The 17,885-nt window shown below is 42.4% G+C and overlaps 1 protein-coding gene across 1 annotated transcript in view; it reads right to left on the reverse strand.

Annotated features, from left to right (window-relative positions):
• PIK3C2G (phosphatidylinositol-4-phosphate 3-kinase catalytic subunit type 2 gamma) overlaps positions 1–17,885 on the reverse strand; it is a 275,645-nt gene that overhangs the window by 27,239 nt on the left and 230,521 nt on the right. The window contains exon 30 of the mRNA XM_037916093.2: positions 15,030–15,124. Coding sequence (XP_037772021.1) covers positions 15,030–15,124 — 95 coding nt within the window. The remainder of the gene's footprint in view (positions 1–15,029; positions 15,125–17,885) is intronic.

Raw genomic sequence — 17,885 nt, forward strand, 5'->3', positions numbered from 1 at the left:
GCTTGAAAGAAGACTTCACAAGTAGACCCTGTGTAATAAAGACACTATTGAGCAATATGGTAATTGGGCTCAGACACACATGGGTGGGTGGGGAAGTGGGGTGGGTTGGGCTGGTGTCACAGTTCAGCACCTGTATTTCCCCAAGTTCATAACTGTCTCAGACTCAGAACCAGAACAACCATGAATAGTTCAGCCTTCCCTTTACACAACTTGGGCCTTTGATCTTGGCCTCATGTAACAGGTGATCAGTAGACTCCTCACTCCTCAAGGCATAGCTTCATAAGGCTGGGTTTTTGCATTACCAAAGGTGGGGAATTTGCATTCACCTCCTCCTAGATGGCCCCAGGGAAATCACTTCACGCTTTTTTGTTCCAAAATTCCATTTATCTCTGGTTTCAGAGTAGCAGCTGTGTTAGTCTGTATTCACAAAAAGAAAAGGAGTACTTGTGGCACCTTAGAGACTAACCAATTTATCTCTGGCACATTGTTCAACAGAGTCCTTTGAACCCCCGCAGCCCGATCTCACACCTGTCACATCTCCCGTCATGAGAGGTTACATACAGTCTTGGCCCACAATAATACACAAACCATTCATTTACAATGGACTCCAAAGATACTTAAACTTAATTCAGTAAGATCTCCCAAGGAAGAGGGAAGACAATTTCCTACAATTGCAGAAAATTGCCATATCTGTCACAGGGACCAGGAGTGAAAATATATTACGTTTACAGCTGCACCAAGGAGGAATATACAGTATATTAAAAATGGGAGGGAGAAGGAGGAAAAAAATGTTCCTGCTGCTTCTTCCCAGTGGTTGCACCTATGTCTGAATCTCCTGCTGCATTGTGCCAATTTTGAGGTCTATTAAACAACCCCCATTCACAGCAATGAAACAAAACAGGACTTGATCCTGTACTAATATGGAAACCTTCTTTTGGTCAGCAATGATAAAATACAGGTAGGATCTGATGAGAAATAGTCAAATGAAAAAAAGTCCCATTCAATTACATCATGTAATGGCAGACAGCTAAAAAGTGACAAATTTTTAAAGTGCTTATATACCAATGCTAGAAGTCTAAATAATAAGATGGGTGAACTAGAGTGCCTGATATTAAATGAGGATATTGACAGAATAGGCATCACAGAAACTTGGTGGAATGAGGATAATCAAGGGGACACGGTAATATCAGGATACAAAATATATTGGAAGGTCAGAACAAGTCGTGCTGGTGGGGGAGTGGCATTATATGTGAAAGAAAGCATAGAATCAAATGAAGTAAAAAACTTAAATGAACCAAACTGTACTATAGCATCTTTATGGATAGTAATTCCATGCTCTAATAAAAAGACTTTAGCAGTAGGGATATATTACGGACCACCTGACTAGGATGGTGACAGTGACTGTGAAATGCTCAGGGAGATTAGAGAAGCTATTAAAATAAAAAACTCAATAATAATGGGGGATTTCAACTATCCACATATTGACTGGGTATGTCACTTCCGGACAGGATGAAGAAATAAAGTTCCTTGACACCTTAAATGGCTTCTTCTTGGAGCAGCTAGTCCTGGAACCCACAAGAGGAGAGGAATTCTTGATTTAGTCCTAAGTGGAGCACAGCATCTGGTCCAAGAGGTGAATATAGCTGGATCACTTGGTAATAGTGACCATAATATAATTACATTTAACATCCCTGTGGCGGGGAAAACACCACAGCAGCCCAACACTGTAGCATTTAATTTCAGAAAGGGGAACTACACAAAAATGAGGAAGCTAGTTAAACAGAAATTAAAAGGTACAGCACAAAAAGTGAAATCTCTGCAAGCTGCATGGAAATTTTTAAAGACACCATAATAGAGGCTCAACTTAAATGTATACCCCAAATTAAAAAAACACAGTAAGACAACCAAAAAATTGCCACTGTGGCTAAACAACAAAGTAATAGAAGCAATGAGAGGCAAAAAAGCATCCTTTAAAAAGTGGAAGTTAAACTCTCGTGAGGAAAATAGAAAGGAGCATAAACTCTGGCAAATGAAATGGAAAAATATAATTAGGAAGGCCAAAAAAGAATGTGAAGAACAGCTAGCCAAAGACTCAAAAAGTAATAGCAATTTTTTTAAAGCACATCAGAAGCAGGAAGCCTGCTAAACAACCAGTGGGGCCACTGGACGATCAAGACGCTAAAGGAGCTCTCAAAGATGATAGGCCATTGTGGAGAAACTACATGAATTCTGTGCATCGGTCTTCATGGCTGAGGATGTGAGGGAGATTCCCAAACCTGAGCCATTTTTTTTTGGTGACAAATCTGAAGAACTGTCCCAGACTGAGGTGTCATTAGAGGTGGTTTTGGAAAAAAATGATAAACTAAACAGTAATAAGTCACCAAGACCAAATGATATTCATCCAAGAGTTCTGAAGGAACTCAAATGAGAAACTGCAGAACTACTAATTGTAGTCTGTAACCTATCATTTAAATCAGCTTCTGTACCAAATGACTGGAGGACAGCTAATGCGACACCAATTTTTAAAAAAATTACTCCAGAGGTGATCCTGGCAATTACGGGCTGGTAAGCCTGACTTCAGTACCGGGCAAACTGGTTGAAACTAAAGAACAAAATTGTCAGACACATAGATGAACATAATTTGTTGGGGAAGAGTCAACATGGTTTCTGTAAAGGGATCTACTCACTACTCACCAATCCACTAGAATTCTTTGAGGGGGGTCTCAAAGCATGTGGGCAAGAGGGATCCCGTGGATATAGTGTACTTAGATTTTCAGAAAGCCTTTGACTAGGTCCCTCACCAAAGGCTCTTAAGCAAAGTAAGCTGTCATGGGATAAGAGGGAAGGTCCTCTCATGGATTGGTAACTGATTAAAAGATAGGAAACAAAGAGTAGGAATAAATGGTCAGTTTTCAGAATGGAGAGAGGTAAATAATGGTGTCCCCCAGGGGTCTGTACTGAGCCCAGTCCTATTCAACATATTCATAAATGATCTGGAAAAGGGGTAAACAGTGAGATGGCAAAATTTGCAGATGATAGAAAACTACTCAAGATAGTTAAGTCCCAGGCAGACTGCAAAGAGCTACAAAAGGATCTCTCAGAACTGGGTGACTGTAACAAAATGCCAGATGAAATTCAAGGTTGATAAATGCAAAGTAATGTACATTGGAAAACATAATCCCAACTATACATATAAAATAATGGGGTCTAAATTTGCTGTTACCACTCAGGAAAGAGCTCTTGGAGTCATTGTGGATAGTTCTCTGAAAACATCCACTCAATGTGCAGTGGCAGTCAAAAAAGCAAACAGAATGTGGGGAATCATTAAGAAAGGGATACATAATAAGACAGAAAATATCATATTGCCTCTATATAAATCCATGGTATGCCCATATCTTGAATACTGCATACAGATGTGGTCGCTCCATCTCAAAAAAGATATATTGGAATTGGAAATGGTTCAGAAAAGGGCAACAAAAATGATTAGGGATATGGAATGGCTGCTGTAAGAGCAGAGATTAATAAGACTGGGACTTTTCAGCTTGGAAAAGAGACGACTAAGGGGAGATATGATAGAGGTTTATAAAATCGTGACTCGTGTGGATAAAGTAAATAAGGAAGTGTTATTTACTCCTTCTCATAACAAAAGAACAACAACAGATTTAAAACAAACAAAAGTATTTTTTTCAAACAACGCACAGTCATCCTGTGGAACTCCTTGCCAGAGGATGTTGTGAAGGCAAAAACTATAACAGGGTTCAAAAAAGAATTAGATACGTTTATGGAAGATTGGTCCATCAATGGCTATTAGCCAGGATGGGCAGGGATGGTGGTCCTAGCCTCTCTTTGCCAGAAGCTGGGAATGGGTGACAGGGGACAGATCACTTCATGATTACCTGTTCTGTTCATTCCCTCTGGGGCACCTGGCATTGGCCACTGCTGAAAGACAGGATACTGGGCTAGATGGACCTTTGGTCTGACCCAATGTGGCTGTTCTTATGTTCTTAATGGGTTAATGGGGTGAACTGATGATTTTATCAGAAGGGAAGATCCTAATCCTTGGTCTTGATGTGGGGAGTAGGATGAGGGTGAAGACTCAAGGGTTTGGTGGACAGTTCTCTAAAATTTTTGTTTTAGAAGCCTGTGAAGAAGGTGATCTGCTTTTCCCCATACCATGTATTATTGTTATGCAGTGCGATATTCATTTACCACTCAGAACAGTGTCCAGTTTCCAGAGCTAGAGAGTCTATGAGGCTCATTGAGGTAGAATTTGTCTAGATTGGAGTATTAGTCTACAGTATGTACATGTGTAAGCGTGCACACACCTACAGATTCTACTATTCCCTCTTCCTTGAACAGAACATAATGAAAGAAAAAACATCAAAGAAAACAATACTGTTTCACATTTCTTTTCAGCTCACAGAAGATTTACACTGTCACTGACCATCAGATGTAGTAAGAGAAAATCAGTTTCTGAGAACAGAAAACACTTACAAATGCTACTGTTTTATTTGTGTCTTTTGGTCACATAGATATTCTTTTTTCCCCATGCCTGAGCACAGATGGAAAATGCATGTAAAAACACAACACAAGAAACAGCAGCAGGAGCTTTATTTGAGCCTTTAACCAACCTTCTAGTTGTGTTAATTAATAAATTAGTACATTAGTCCATAGCTACCTTGTCCAAACTAGTTTTAAATGTCTCAGACTACGGGGATTCCTTCACTTTGTTTGGTAGTCTGCTCCACAACCTGATATCACTCACTATGAGTAAGCATTCTGTGAGATGAGGCCCAAACTTTCTTTTCTATAATTACATCTGACCACTGCTAGTTATGCCCTATTTAACACCCTGAATAGTTCCTCTCAATCCCAACTGTTTGCTGCCTTCAAAGTATTTGCAAACTTTTGTGCCCATTAGTCAATTTTTAACCAAGCAAAATTGAGCTACTATAATCACTCCTCATAAATCAGTCCCTGTAGGCCTACTGATCATTGACTTTGAATTCCCTCCAGTTTTTCAGCATCTTTCTGCTAATGTAGTGCTTAGATCTAGAGCTAATTGGAAAAAAACTGTCCAAATGTTTTTTCAAGAGACAATATTTAAAAACAAGTGCATTTCAACAAAAATTGCCAGGAAAAATATTTTTAAATGAAAAAATTGATTTTTGAAAAAAAATTGTTTTGGAAAGTTTTGGATTTCCAAATTTCAAGTTTCTGTTTTGAATTTTATGGAGTTTTATTTTTATATTATTTCATGACAAGTCATGTCAGATGAAAAAAATATATATACTTGGACTGAGGTTGAGATGAAAATAGGAGACAGACTTGTTGAAAGTCTCTGGGTAAGGATAAAAGGGGTAAAAAACATGGTGATGTCATGGTAGAGGTCTACTACAGACCACCTAACCAGGAAGAAGAGGGGGATGAGGCTTTTTTTAACACCATTAACAAAATCATCTAAAGCACAGGACTTGGTGAGATGGGGGACTTCAACTACCGACATCTGTTGTGAAAATAACACATCAGGCACAGATTATTCAACAAGTTCTAGGAATGTATTGGAGACAATTTTTTATTTCAGAAGGTGGAGAAAGCAACTAGAGGAGAGGCTGTTCTAGATTTGAGTTTGACAAATAGGGAGGAACTGGTTCAGAATTTGAAAGTGGAAGGCAGCTTGGGTGAAAGTGATCATGAAATGGTAGACTTCACGATTCTAAGGAATGGTAGGAAGGAGAACAGCAAAATAAAGACAATGGATTTCAAGAAGGCAGACATTGGGAAATTCAGGGAGTTGGTAGCTAAGAACCCATGGGAAGCAAGTCTAAGGGGAAAAACAATTGAAGATAGTTGGCAGGTTTTCCAAGAGACATTATTAAGGGCACAAGAGCAAATTATCTCACTGCGTAGGAAAAATTGGGTTTGTTTAGTCTGGAAAAGAGAAGACTGAAAGGGAACATGATAACAGTTTTCAACTACATAAAATGTTGTTAGGAGGAGGAGGGAGAAAAATTGTTCTTGGTAACCTCTGAGGATAGGACAAGAAGCAATGGGCTTAAATTGCAGGAAGGGAGGTTTAGGATGGACATTAGGAAAAAATTCCTAACTGTCAGAGTGGTTAAGCACTGGAATAAACTGCCTAGGGAGGTTGTGGAATCTCCATCATTGGAGATTTTTAAGAGCAGGTTAGAAAAAACACCTGTCTGGGATGGTCTAGATAATACTTAGTCCTGCCATGAGTGCAGGGGACTGGACTAGATGACCTCTCGAGGTCCCTTCCAGTCCTATGATACCGTCAAAACATTCTATTTTTTATTTTATTATATACTTCACCTTTTAAAATATTTAAGGGCAGCTTCTACTTAGTACTGATCGAAACATCTTCTTTTCTAAATAAAACAGTTTGACACTTGAGTTCATTACAAAAGAGTTCCAAGTTATATTGTTATCAATATTTCTGCATCCCATTAATGTGTGTGCTTGGGATCAATATTTCCCATGTGTAGTAATGGGAAAGTAATCGTTTGTCCAACTGCTTGCATGAGTTTCTGTCTAGATAGCTTTAGATATCTCGGTATTACTGTTCAGTCTATACTAATACTTTTGTTTTTCTAATTTAGTACCAACTGCAAATTTCATCTCAGGGTCTTTTCTCTCCTCTGCACAATGATCAATAATATTAAGTGGAGCTCACTGAATACGTTATTCAACAAATGTTATTCAGTGAATGATTTATTCAAAATAGCATTCAAATAATAAAGCTAGGCCCGTACTGCCCGAAATATTTGATAAGACATTTGTCAATAACAATACAATTAACTGAATGATACATTTGTCAATACCTCTGACCAGCTCTATTAAATAAACTGGGACCTAACACCAATCTCTGAGGTGCCACAATAGATGACCTTCTCCTCAACTTGAAACATTGCTGATCAGCATTTTCCTTTGTTGATAGCCCTTCAGCCAATTTTCAGTCCAAAGAAAAGTGCTCTTATCCAAGCTCATTTTAAAGTGAAAGCATCCTCTAACCCACCATTCTGAAAAAAGTCAATTTCTCTGTAAATGTGCACCAGAGCAGGAAAATTATTTTCATGTGTCTTGGCTTTTGTCCTATGTTACCCTGGCAATCTTGAGAAAACCACAGTTGGAACTATTGTATCTCCTCCTTCCAAACTACTGGTCTCATTCTGTCACCAACACTTATCTCTCTACAAGGCTTTTGTTCAGCTCTAAAATTTCCCTCCCCCCACTCATTTCCCACACCCATCTTTGGGCATTTTACCATTCTGCCTCCTATACATGGTACTCCCTCCCCTATTCCAGTTGGCCAATCCACCACATTATTTTCATTCAAGTGCCTCTGTGGTGAAAAATGGGAGATAATAGGCATAAAATATTATAGATAGGTGACCCTCTGTTTGCTTGCTTGTTGCTGGGTTTCTTGTTAAAGAATAACTAAGGCTGAAATCAGTCTTTGGCGGCTTGGGTCGGTGTGACGGGGCGTCTGCCCCACACTGGCCCTGAAAGGGTTAAAACCCAGCCTGAAGGGCTGCAAGGAAACAGCCAATTAGGGCAGTGGCTGCAGCCAATAAAGTGGCTAGAGCAGGGGAGTTTGCAGTGGCTAGAGCAGGGGAGTTTGCTGCAGGAAGCCCAAGGGAGGGGACTGGCTTCCTAGAGGGCTGCAGAGACTAGCACCGGGAACAGGGCTGTGAGGACTTGCAGGTCCGAGGCCCTGGGAAGAGGGTGAAGGAGCCAGAGGCAGGAGCCGAAGGTGCTGGGGCTGCAGGGAAGTGGCCCAGGGAATTGAGACAGACTGGAGGAGAAAGAAAGGAGGGGAAGCGGGAAGCTGTTGTTTACAGGATCCCTGGGCTGGGACCCAGAGTAGTGGCTGGGCCTGGGTTCCCCCCCACTCGCCTCTGAAGAAGCGGCCAGGCTGTGAACTGCCAAGACGCTGCGAGGAGCTGCTAGACTGTTGCGGAAGGAGTCCCCCCAGAAGCGGGGAACCCAGATTGTGACACGTCCAGAGGGCTGTGCCCCGAAGCAGAGGCAGTGAGACTGGAACTGTAGTGGGTCTGCAGGAGGAGATGAGGATGGGAGAGCCAACGGCACTGGAGGGTGCACCTGCTGACCAGAGCTAATTCCCGAAACAGCCAGCAGGCGGTGCCAGTGTGGTGAGTGACCCTGTGGCAGTCTGCAAGAACTAAAATGGTTTAGCTATCCTAATCACTGGTGCTTAACAAACAATACAAGTGTCAAGGCCTTTGACGTTTTGTCTCTGTACAAACTGGGCAGATCACCCCCCCATGGCAAGGGGAGCATCATCTGGACACACAGAACAAAGAGGCTTGCCTGGTTTTAAAGACACTCTCTCTGAAGCCCAGGGAAGAGAGAGAGGCAGGCTCTGCAGAGAAATGTTCACAGCTCCTGAAGGGAAGTCTGTAGCAGCAGACCTTCAATCCATCTTCTTGGTCTTCTAGTTTTGTTTATCAGTAAGTTAGTCACAGGCTCGTGATGAGGAAGCATGGTTGGTAAACTGGGGACTGTAACCTAGCGACCCATTTGAAGTGTCAGGATTCCACTCGGACAGAAGTATAGGTGCTGCCCTGTCCCTTGAAAGCCTGAGTTAGGGGCCAAAGGTCCAGCAAACCCAAGAACCATGACAGCCTCTCTCCCATGAGATCCGGAAGAAGTGAGTAGATAGTTTGGAAAAAAGGTGGAAAGAAAAGTAAAAATGAACCCCAAAATTCCCCTGACCATTAAGTCATTCTCTCTAGTTTCTACTGTGCATGCCATCTTCTTTTGATTCTATCTTTTAGGCCCCAATCCTGTAATCAGCTCCATCCATGCAGGATTGGGGCTCAGACTATAACCCCTTCAGTGACAAGAACTGTATTTTTCTTTTGGTCCTGCCACTTATTATATTATTATTAATAAAGTGTGAACATCAAAATGACAGGGAGGTAAAGGATAAGAGCTTGCTGCGATGGGACAGACAAGAAGGAATTTTCACCCCCGGCCCACATATCCATTTAGTGCCCCCTCATTGACTTCAGTGGGCTTTTAGATCAGGTCCTTACTGCACTGCACCTGGGAACTTTTACATGGTTTAAATTGCATATAATTGTGCTTTAAGGAAGGTTTAGTGCTCTCTTCCTTCCCAAACCAGTTCATCCATCATTTCTCCTACCCTTCTCTTGCAGTGATTGCTCTGGGTATGGATGGTATAGGGCAGGAGTGCAAAGAGGATGTCCAGGTGAGCCTAAATTGATTACTAATCTGTCAACCCACACATCACGCTTCACAGCACCATTAATCATTGGCAGTGGAAAAGCCAAAGTCAAATAAGGACTCAAGTCTAGCTGCTTATTAGACTATTGTCCCTGGGAAAACCAGGGCATATCTGGAAGAAGTGCCGGTCAATAGGCAGCATTCTTTTCTGTGAATCACCACTGAGCTAATGCTCCCATATCATGCTGGGATACTCTGTTCATGGGGGAGGTGGGGGAAGGAAAATATCAAACAAATCTTTTCTGAACTTCTGAAATGGGTTGGTTCAGTTGGCACAAATCTCTGCACATGTACAGGTAGATTGAGCAATGAGGCAGTTGTTAGGTTAATTCCTGGTTCCTGGCTATCCCACCAGCTCTGTGCAAATCCATGCTTCAGGACTTACTGTCTTCCCCTACATGTAAGATCTGTTCTGGGGCAGGAATTCGAGAAATCCCTCTCTGCCTGGATATGGATGTATTAGCATTGACTTAAACTTTTCATGTTCACAATCTACCTGGGGACAATTTTGTTTTCATTTATGTTTTAAGACAGACAGGTAAATGGTGGGAAGGGTGTTTGGCAGGCAGGAACTCTTCCCCACCAATGTCTAGAATAAACTAAGGATGGAAGGAAGTTCTGGAGCGAACTAAGGATGGATGGTGTCTTTTGCTAGTTGGAGCCTGGAGAAAAGTCTGAGAAGCTTTCCCCACTCTCCCTCATGTCTGGTTGGGAAGTGCATCCAGTAGCCTACATGTGCATCTGGTTTAGTTGTCATGGGACAAATGCACAGGGCAGCAGCATTAATGTATTTGCAGCTGCTGGAGCTCCCTGCACTTGCACGGAGGTCTCTTCCAGCAGCAGGCAGGGTTGTTAGCACAGGACTACCAGATAGAGAGGTGCAGCCTGACTTACCTGGGAAACTTAGTCAAATCCCCACACTGGGCATTTGATTCCTTTCCACTTCGGTGTCAGTTTCCAGAGTCCAATTTGGTGCATTTTCATGATAATGTTTAGATTAATTTAGCCATGAAGACTTCCCTTACCCACCTTGTCCCTCTGAGTATTAATAACAGTTACACAGCTATAACTGTATGTGCTGGGCTTTAAAGATTCTTCCCCCTCCCCCAGTGCCAAGTCTGTCTTTCAGTGTTTACAGAGCACCCTTTCTCTCCATACTTTCTCCCTATCCCACACCCCCTCATAGTGGGCCAGGTCCCTCTCTTGGCTTTCTGAGTCTTGTTTCTTTTTTCCTCCACACAGTGGCTGCCAGGTTTCTATTTATTCTGCTCCCTTAGCAGATAAGTTCCTGCCCTTTGCTGGCAAGTCCTTTCAGATGCCAGACCAAACTTTCCTCTCCCTGAACTCTATGGGCAGGTCTACACTATGGGCGAAAGTCGATATAAGCGACGCAATTTGAGTTACGCTAGTAGCGTAACTCAAGTCGACATAGCTTAGATCTACTTACCGCAGGGTCCACACTATGTGATGTCGACGAGAGACTCTCTCCTGTCAACTCCCCTTACTCTTCTCGTTCCGGTGGAGTACCGGAGTTGACGGGAGAGTCATCTGCGGTTGATTTAGCGGGTCTTCAGCAGACCCGCTAAATCGACCCCTGGTGGATTGATCGTTGCAACGTCGATCAATGGGTAAGTGGAGACAAGTCCTATGTCTCCCCCTCCAGTGTCAGGGACTCTGTCAGTTGTTGCCATGCTGCCCCTCTGTCTCTGCTGCCCTACCCTCTCTCTGAGGCAATCTCTATCTTTCTCCCTCACTCTGAACCCCACTACTCCCCAATCCCCTTCTCTAGTTTCCTTCCCTCTGCCAAGGTTTACATCTTTGTTTATAGCCTTCCAACTTCACTGCATCTCTGCACTAATATGGTATCACCAAGTCTAAGCATTCAAATATCACGAGTCAGGGCCCAAAAAATCATCATTGGTTTACAAAATCATGAGATTTCAAAAATAAAATATTTTGACTCTTCATGGGTCTTCTGGCTTTCACACCCTTAGGGGTCTTGTTTTCAAGCTTTTCTTGGCTACCATGAGGGCTATAAACTTACTTTTTTAATTAATGAAAGCTGAGAATCTGGTGTATTCACATGATACTAGGGATTCAAGAAAAACACTACTGATCATGAGACTTTCAATAAAATCATGAGAGTTGGTAGTACTGTTAAATACGTCATTCAACACTAGTTTAACAGAACTTCTCTCTCTTTGTTTACCCATAGTATTTAATCTGAAATGTGCACAAGCCTTCACAACTAATTTTACCACTGTCTGCATGCATTGCTGCTCAAATTGTCTTATTAGTCAAGTTGTTGGGGAAGATGCAGGAATCCCCTTGGTGAAACTATGGCCTGGATAAAGCAGGAGGTTAGCAAGAGATTAATGTTCCCTTCTAGCCTTAAAATCTATTAAACAAGTTCACGCAGTACTTATTCTTCAAAGTATATTTCAATAGACTGTTTTCAGGCAGGACTTTAAGAACTTCTTTCACTGATGATTGAAATATTTCCTGTTTTAGGGAGAAACAGGTGATGCTTGAAGAAGACCTAAGATCAGAGATTAGGCATCAGATACATGCTTTTATTTCTCCAACCTTCTTTCTAGGTATTACAAACAGTGGGTAAATAATGCACCATGGACTGAAATTATATAGTTATAGAGCTGTTGAGCCCAACCTCTGCTAACAAAGCCAGCCTTCCACAAACTAGACCAACTGCACCTTAAAACACTTCTCTGCTTTCTCCTGTGCCACCCCATATGCCTGGGAGAAGCTCCTTGTAAAAATCTGCAAAGCTACTACATTGTCCTCCTTAAATCCCACCTCTGCCATGAAGCCTACACAACATTTGACAATGGCTATAAACACGATAGTTTCACAGGTACCTTGTTCTTCCACAACCCGTTTGTTTTTCTCCCCCTGTTGTCTCTCATCTTATAGTTAGACTATAAGCTCTTTGGGGCAGGACTCCCTTGTTTATTTTGTGTGTATACAGGATCTAGCACAACGTGGCCCTGATCCCTGAATGAAGCGTCTAGGATCTACCACAATACAAATAATAATTAACGTTTCCTTCAGTAATTCAAATTCATCAACAAACTCCAGTGAGTTCAATGAAGTTACACCAAGAATAAATTTGGCCCAATAGAGTTATTTAAACATTTGAAAGCATCACATACACTATTTTAAAGGATAAAATAAAGGGGGATGGGGGAAACCAGTGCAAAAAGTATTTACTATAAATTTTGAAATAAACAAGGTGGCAAATTAATTTTCTGTACAGATGAACCACTAAAAATATTGTAATTAGTAAGACACTGAAAAAGACTGAATAGACCTGAAATGGATTTAATATGTGTTGAATAAAATATAAACTTGGAATACTTTTTAATCCTTGTTCAACCCCAAAAGAGGCAGGCAGACAGATTGATCTAGGGGATTGGATGGCTGAAGAGATTATTAACAGAATAAAGAACTTCTTCTCGGTCACTAGTCTGAAGTCAGCCCAGAATAGTGGTGTTCCAAAGTAGTTACCATGTCACAACCGTTTGGTAATTTATATTAAATGAGTATGATGAACACAAGTGTTCACATTAAAAAAAAAAAGAAAGAAAAAAAAGGCCAAGATTTCCAAAAATAGTTGCCTAAAGTTTGTCTCCGAAATCCATAGTTGGTGTCTAGTTTTTGACCATGCTGAGCAACCAGCAGCTCCCATTGAAGTGGGTGCTTTGTACTTGTATAAGCTTACTTATTCAGATACCAAAAAATGGATTCAGGAGCTCAACTTTAGCCACCTACTTTGAAAAATCTTGACCACAGTTGACACACTTATGGGCAATGGACTGAACCAAACCCTTGGTCCAGGAACACTTGAGTATGGCTGCTCAGGCCCATCTAAGGTCTAATTTAAACAGAACTTTGTAGAGTTACAAGGGCCAGAACATTTTAAGTTAATTATAAATTAAAAAGCCTAAACATTTGAAAGTATGAACACACAGAGTTAAGCCACCTCTCATAGTCTTAAAGCTGCCCCTGTACATCTGCAAACCATCCATGAAAATTCACCAGAAAAACTTACACTTATAAACCGCATACTACCACTATACTTTCCCACATCTGACACATACAAATATGCATCCTACACAACCACAGATTTATAAGATGTACCACCTAACCAACCACAGATTTATAACACACACACATATATCATGGAGACTCTCAGCATAAGTACAGTGGAAAAAAATACAATACACACAGTAACACTAAGAGCATAACGTTCTAACCAAAATTCCCTCCACAAGCTTCACCAGCTACTCAGCCTGAAGAAGATGCTCCCCTCCCCAAAGGGCCTTATACTGTACCCCGAAGGTAAAAACCCTGGGCTCTATCTGAATAACACAGGTAGCATCTTCTACAGTCTAGGATGTTCATATAAATAGGACTCATCAGCAGATGTATCCCATGCAATCTCAACTCTCAGGATGGTACATGGAAAGAGAGACAGTCTCTCAGGACCCAAATCTTTTAGGACTTTATCGATCAAAATGAATACACTGAATTGCAAATCAGAAGCTTGGGGAGTCTATAGAGAATAGTTGGGGATATGTAGGCTTCACATGACTGATACAGCCAACCAGCCAGCCAGTCTCATTTTATGTTGGCTGATGCTTGACTGAGTCCAATGTAGAGCAAGTGATTGTAATCTAGTCTGGAGGTGTAAAAGGCATGAATGAACATAGTGGAGTCCATGGCATGGAAGAAATGTCACAATCTCCTAGTTAAACAAAGGTAATGAAAGGGTCTTCTGGCCACTGCCATTGCCTGACACTGAAAAGAGCAGTTGGGGATTCCAAAGCCTGTAGAGGCTGTTAATATCAAAGAGCAGACATACCACTTTAGCCGAGGTAATGCATACTGCCCTCACAAGATCCCCTAAGCCAACCAGCATCATCTGAGTCTTGTCTGAACTGAGCCTTGCCAGTCCTATCACAGCCACACTACTGGAAAGCAGATAATTTTACCATCTAGGTCTGCTGAGAGTAGAGCTGAGCATTGTCATCCTATCAATGACACTGCAGCCTAACCCACCTAAGTATTTCCTCTAGCAACTTCACCAGGGAAGTCACTTCAGAAAAAATGGCGGAGGGAGGCGGAGGGGAGAGTTTTGTCGGCATACAGAACGTTGTATGTGCTTATAATTTGGGGGAGGAGGGGAATGGAGCACATAGACTTATGAAAAGTCCCAGGGGCCACTATGCCTCCTTGTCCAATAGCAAATGATGTTCCTGAACTTCATGTATGTGTTGAGCAGGAGAGCTGACATATCTGTACAATCCCACATGAAAGAATGCTGGGGTAGATAAGTAAGTACTCTCCAGCTAGGACCTTACCAAGAAAGGGACAGAGCCATTGACATGCGACTCCATCCATTCCTGGCACGAGTCAACAACAACTCGGAATCAGTAATAGCTAAAGCAGCTCACAGAGCCATTATGGACACCTAATCTTTTGTGCATTGCCAGTAGGAGATCATCACTGGCCATGAAACTAAAGATACTAGTTTCTGTACCACACCCTGGCTTCAAACCTTGTTGAAAGAGATCAGATATGTTAAATGAACAGCACTGTCATACAACCTTCAGTAAAATATATTTATCTGCAAAGGACATTGTGAGGATTAATGTTAGCACAGCACTCTGCTAATATAAAATCTTATGCTAGAGCTCAATTATAATCAAAGGACTTACAATATTCCTCATATGTTTCAACAATATTGTCAGGTGGGTGCACTCATAGGATATGACTAACTGCACTCCAGGTTTCTGTTCAGTAGATTTTGGACCTGAAATAAGCAAAAGAAATTAATTTCCAGTTACTGAAAGTGTGAATTTCCAGTCAGTGAAAATATTAATGGGAATGCATAGCTAAAGCATTGAAATACTATTTTAAATAACATGTATAACAAAATATTGCCTACTTAAAGAAGGTCTGGAATTAGAAAAAACTAAAGATGAGCTTGTTATAAATATTAGGCCATTAAGAGAGATTTTACATTTTCATTTGTTGTCAGTCTGAATTTCAGCTGGAATGTTAAGACTTAATTGTCTATACCCTAAGGGTATTTTTTAGAAAAATGAACATAATTGAACTGTTGTTTGTGATTTTTCCTATATATTAAAGAAAAAAAAATCTTACATGGGGTTTCAATTTCTTCCAGTTGCAGTGGGGGAAAAGAAGCTCTTACTTGTATAGGAGGCAAGGCGTGTAAATCAGTGCAGAATTTGGCTTACATTTATAGACACAAGAGTTCGCAGAAAGGTCCCAAAACAACTGTAGATTTATGAGAGCTAAAGATACTAGGTGTAAAGAAAAGGAAAAGATTACTGTATTTTTGCCAATTGCAGGCATGGGTGAAAGTAACATTCCATACTTACCGGTACGGAGGCCAGCTCTGGCCCCTGGAAGGTGCGGGGCCTCAGGCGGAAGGTGCGGGGCTGGGAGGGTCCGTGTCCCCCAGCCAGCCCATCCGCACTGCTTGGCCTGCACCGCCCAGGGCTCCGGCGGCGATGTAAAGGGCCCGGGGTGCTGGCCACTGCTGCGGTAGCAGCAGTGGTGGCCAGAGCCCCAGGCCCTTTTAAATAGCAGCCCCGGAGAAGCTGCCCCTTTTTCCACCCCCGGCAGTGGCCCGGGGGGGGGGACGGTGGGGGAGGAAGGAGGCAAAAGGGGGGGATGACAGACGACGTTAAAGCGCTGCCATGGCAGCGTTTTAACGTCAGCTGAGTATGGGCCGGTACTGGGGGCCACTTTTTACCAGTTCGCTGTACCTGCCCGTACCGCCTTACTTTCACCCCTGATTGCAGGCCTGATCCCATGGCCCTGATACTTTGCACAGATTCTTATTAATATGCAGTTACAATCTGATCCTGTTCACACTGAAACCAGTGGCAAAAATTCCATTACCTTGAATGCAAGCCCAGTCAGGTTTATAATCTGAACTCAGTATTTCCTATTAGTATTTTTAGAGGCATTGAGCCAAATGTCTTCACCGAAAAGTTGTGTTTTTTTAAAAACGGTGGGATAACGAATGCAGGTTAGCTGGTCTTGCTGTAGAATCCTAGTGGAGAGGCACACGTAGCTTTTACCGTGATGTAGTTAGGTCGAGGTCAACATTTTACCTCCCACCTGTGGTTGACCTCACGTTGCTTGAAGTAAAAATGACAGTCTCTTGTCTCCACTAGGATTTTTGTAGAGAGATAGCTAACCCTCATTATTTATCCTGCTGTAAAAAAATATCCTCAACCTTGATGTAAACTACTCTAACTTTACTGAAACAAGTAGGGTTTCATTTTACTGACACTAGGACTGAATTTGGCCCATTATATCCATTTACTAGACTAACAAAAAAGTGAGAGTTTGCTCCTGTTATCATTTATTTGTTTTACTGTAGTGCCTAGGAGCTCCAGTCATAGACCAGGATTCCACCATGCTGGGTGCTGTAAAAACGCACAAGAAAAAGACAGTCCCTGCCCCAAAAGCTTGCAATCTAAGTATAAGCCAAGAGTCAACAGCTGGATAGAGGTAGAGGGGGGAGTACACACAATGAAACAATATTGTCTAATAAGACAAGATAGACACAGGGAGGGGAAGGGGTAAAACACACAAGCAGAGTGAACAATGGGATGGCAGCAACTGTTATGTTAGGTCCACCATTTTGGGGGATGGGGTGATACTTGGGAGAGGACTGGCTAAATGAAAAGAAAAAGTGAGGGCAAGGAGGGTGAGAGGGACAGGGCAGAGGAGAAGAGGGTAAGGCAAGGCAGTTGTGGAGTGAAGCTGAGATGAAGAGCCTGAGGAAGGGGGAAGGCAGGGAGGTAGGGAGGGCTGGAGCAAACGGCCAATCAGCAGAGGGCAGAGAAAGTCAGAGCACTTTGATCTGTTTTGACTGGAATGTCGAGAGGTCCCAGATTTGGCTGCTCCTGTTCCTACCGGCTGGAGTCTCTGGTTGGCTACTCTCTACTGCTCTCCATCATGCCATGGGGTGGGAGTGGAGGCACCATCTGGGTCCTTGTGCCACCGGACTAAGAAGATGTTGATGGGAGGGATGACCCCAGTTGGGCTCCACTTTACGCACTCTCCCCACAAGGGTAGCAATCCTTGCTTTGGCTTCATCTGTTGCTACCAATCTGTGGCTGGCTCCTCTCTGCAGATTTCACACCCCCACTCCCCACATGGCCCGGTGGATCACCTAGATCCCAGTGCACCCAGACTGTGGCAGGGTCTCTGCTGGACAATTCTGGAGGGATGCTGGGGGAGGGATGGACACCATTTTATCCCCTCCTCCACGGCAGCAGACGTTAACCCCATCATGCCAGTACAGCTATGCAAGTATGAATGAGGTTCTGTTCTGCTTACATCATTATCAACAGAAGCATCAGGAAAAGAGTGCTGAGTCTGCCACGCAGCGTGTTGGAATCTGCCACTCTGTGACAAACCTACTTTAATCCCATCCCATTTTCAAAAGTGATTTAGGCACTCAGGAGCCTGTGCCCCATTGACTTTCAGTGAGATGTTGGAGCCTAGGTCACTTTTGAACATGAGATTTA

Source organism: Chelonia mydas, chromosome 1 (assembly GCF_015237465.2).
Source record: "Chelonia mydas isolate rCheMyd1 chromosome 1, rCheMyd1.pri.v2, whole genome shotgun sequence".
In the NCBI taxonomy this organism is placed as follows: domain Eukaryota; kingdom Metazoa; phylum Chordata; order Testudines; family Cheloniidae; genus Chelonia; species Chelonia mydas.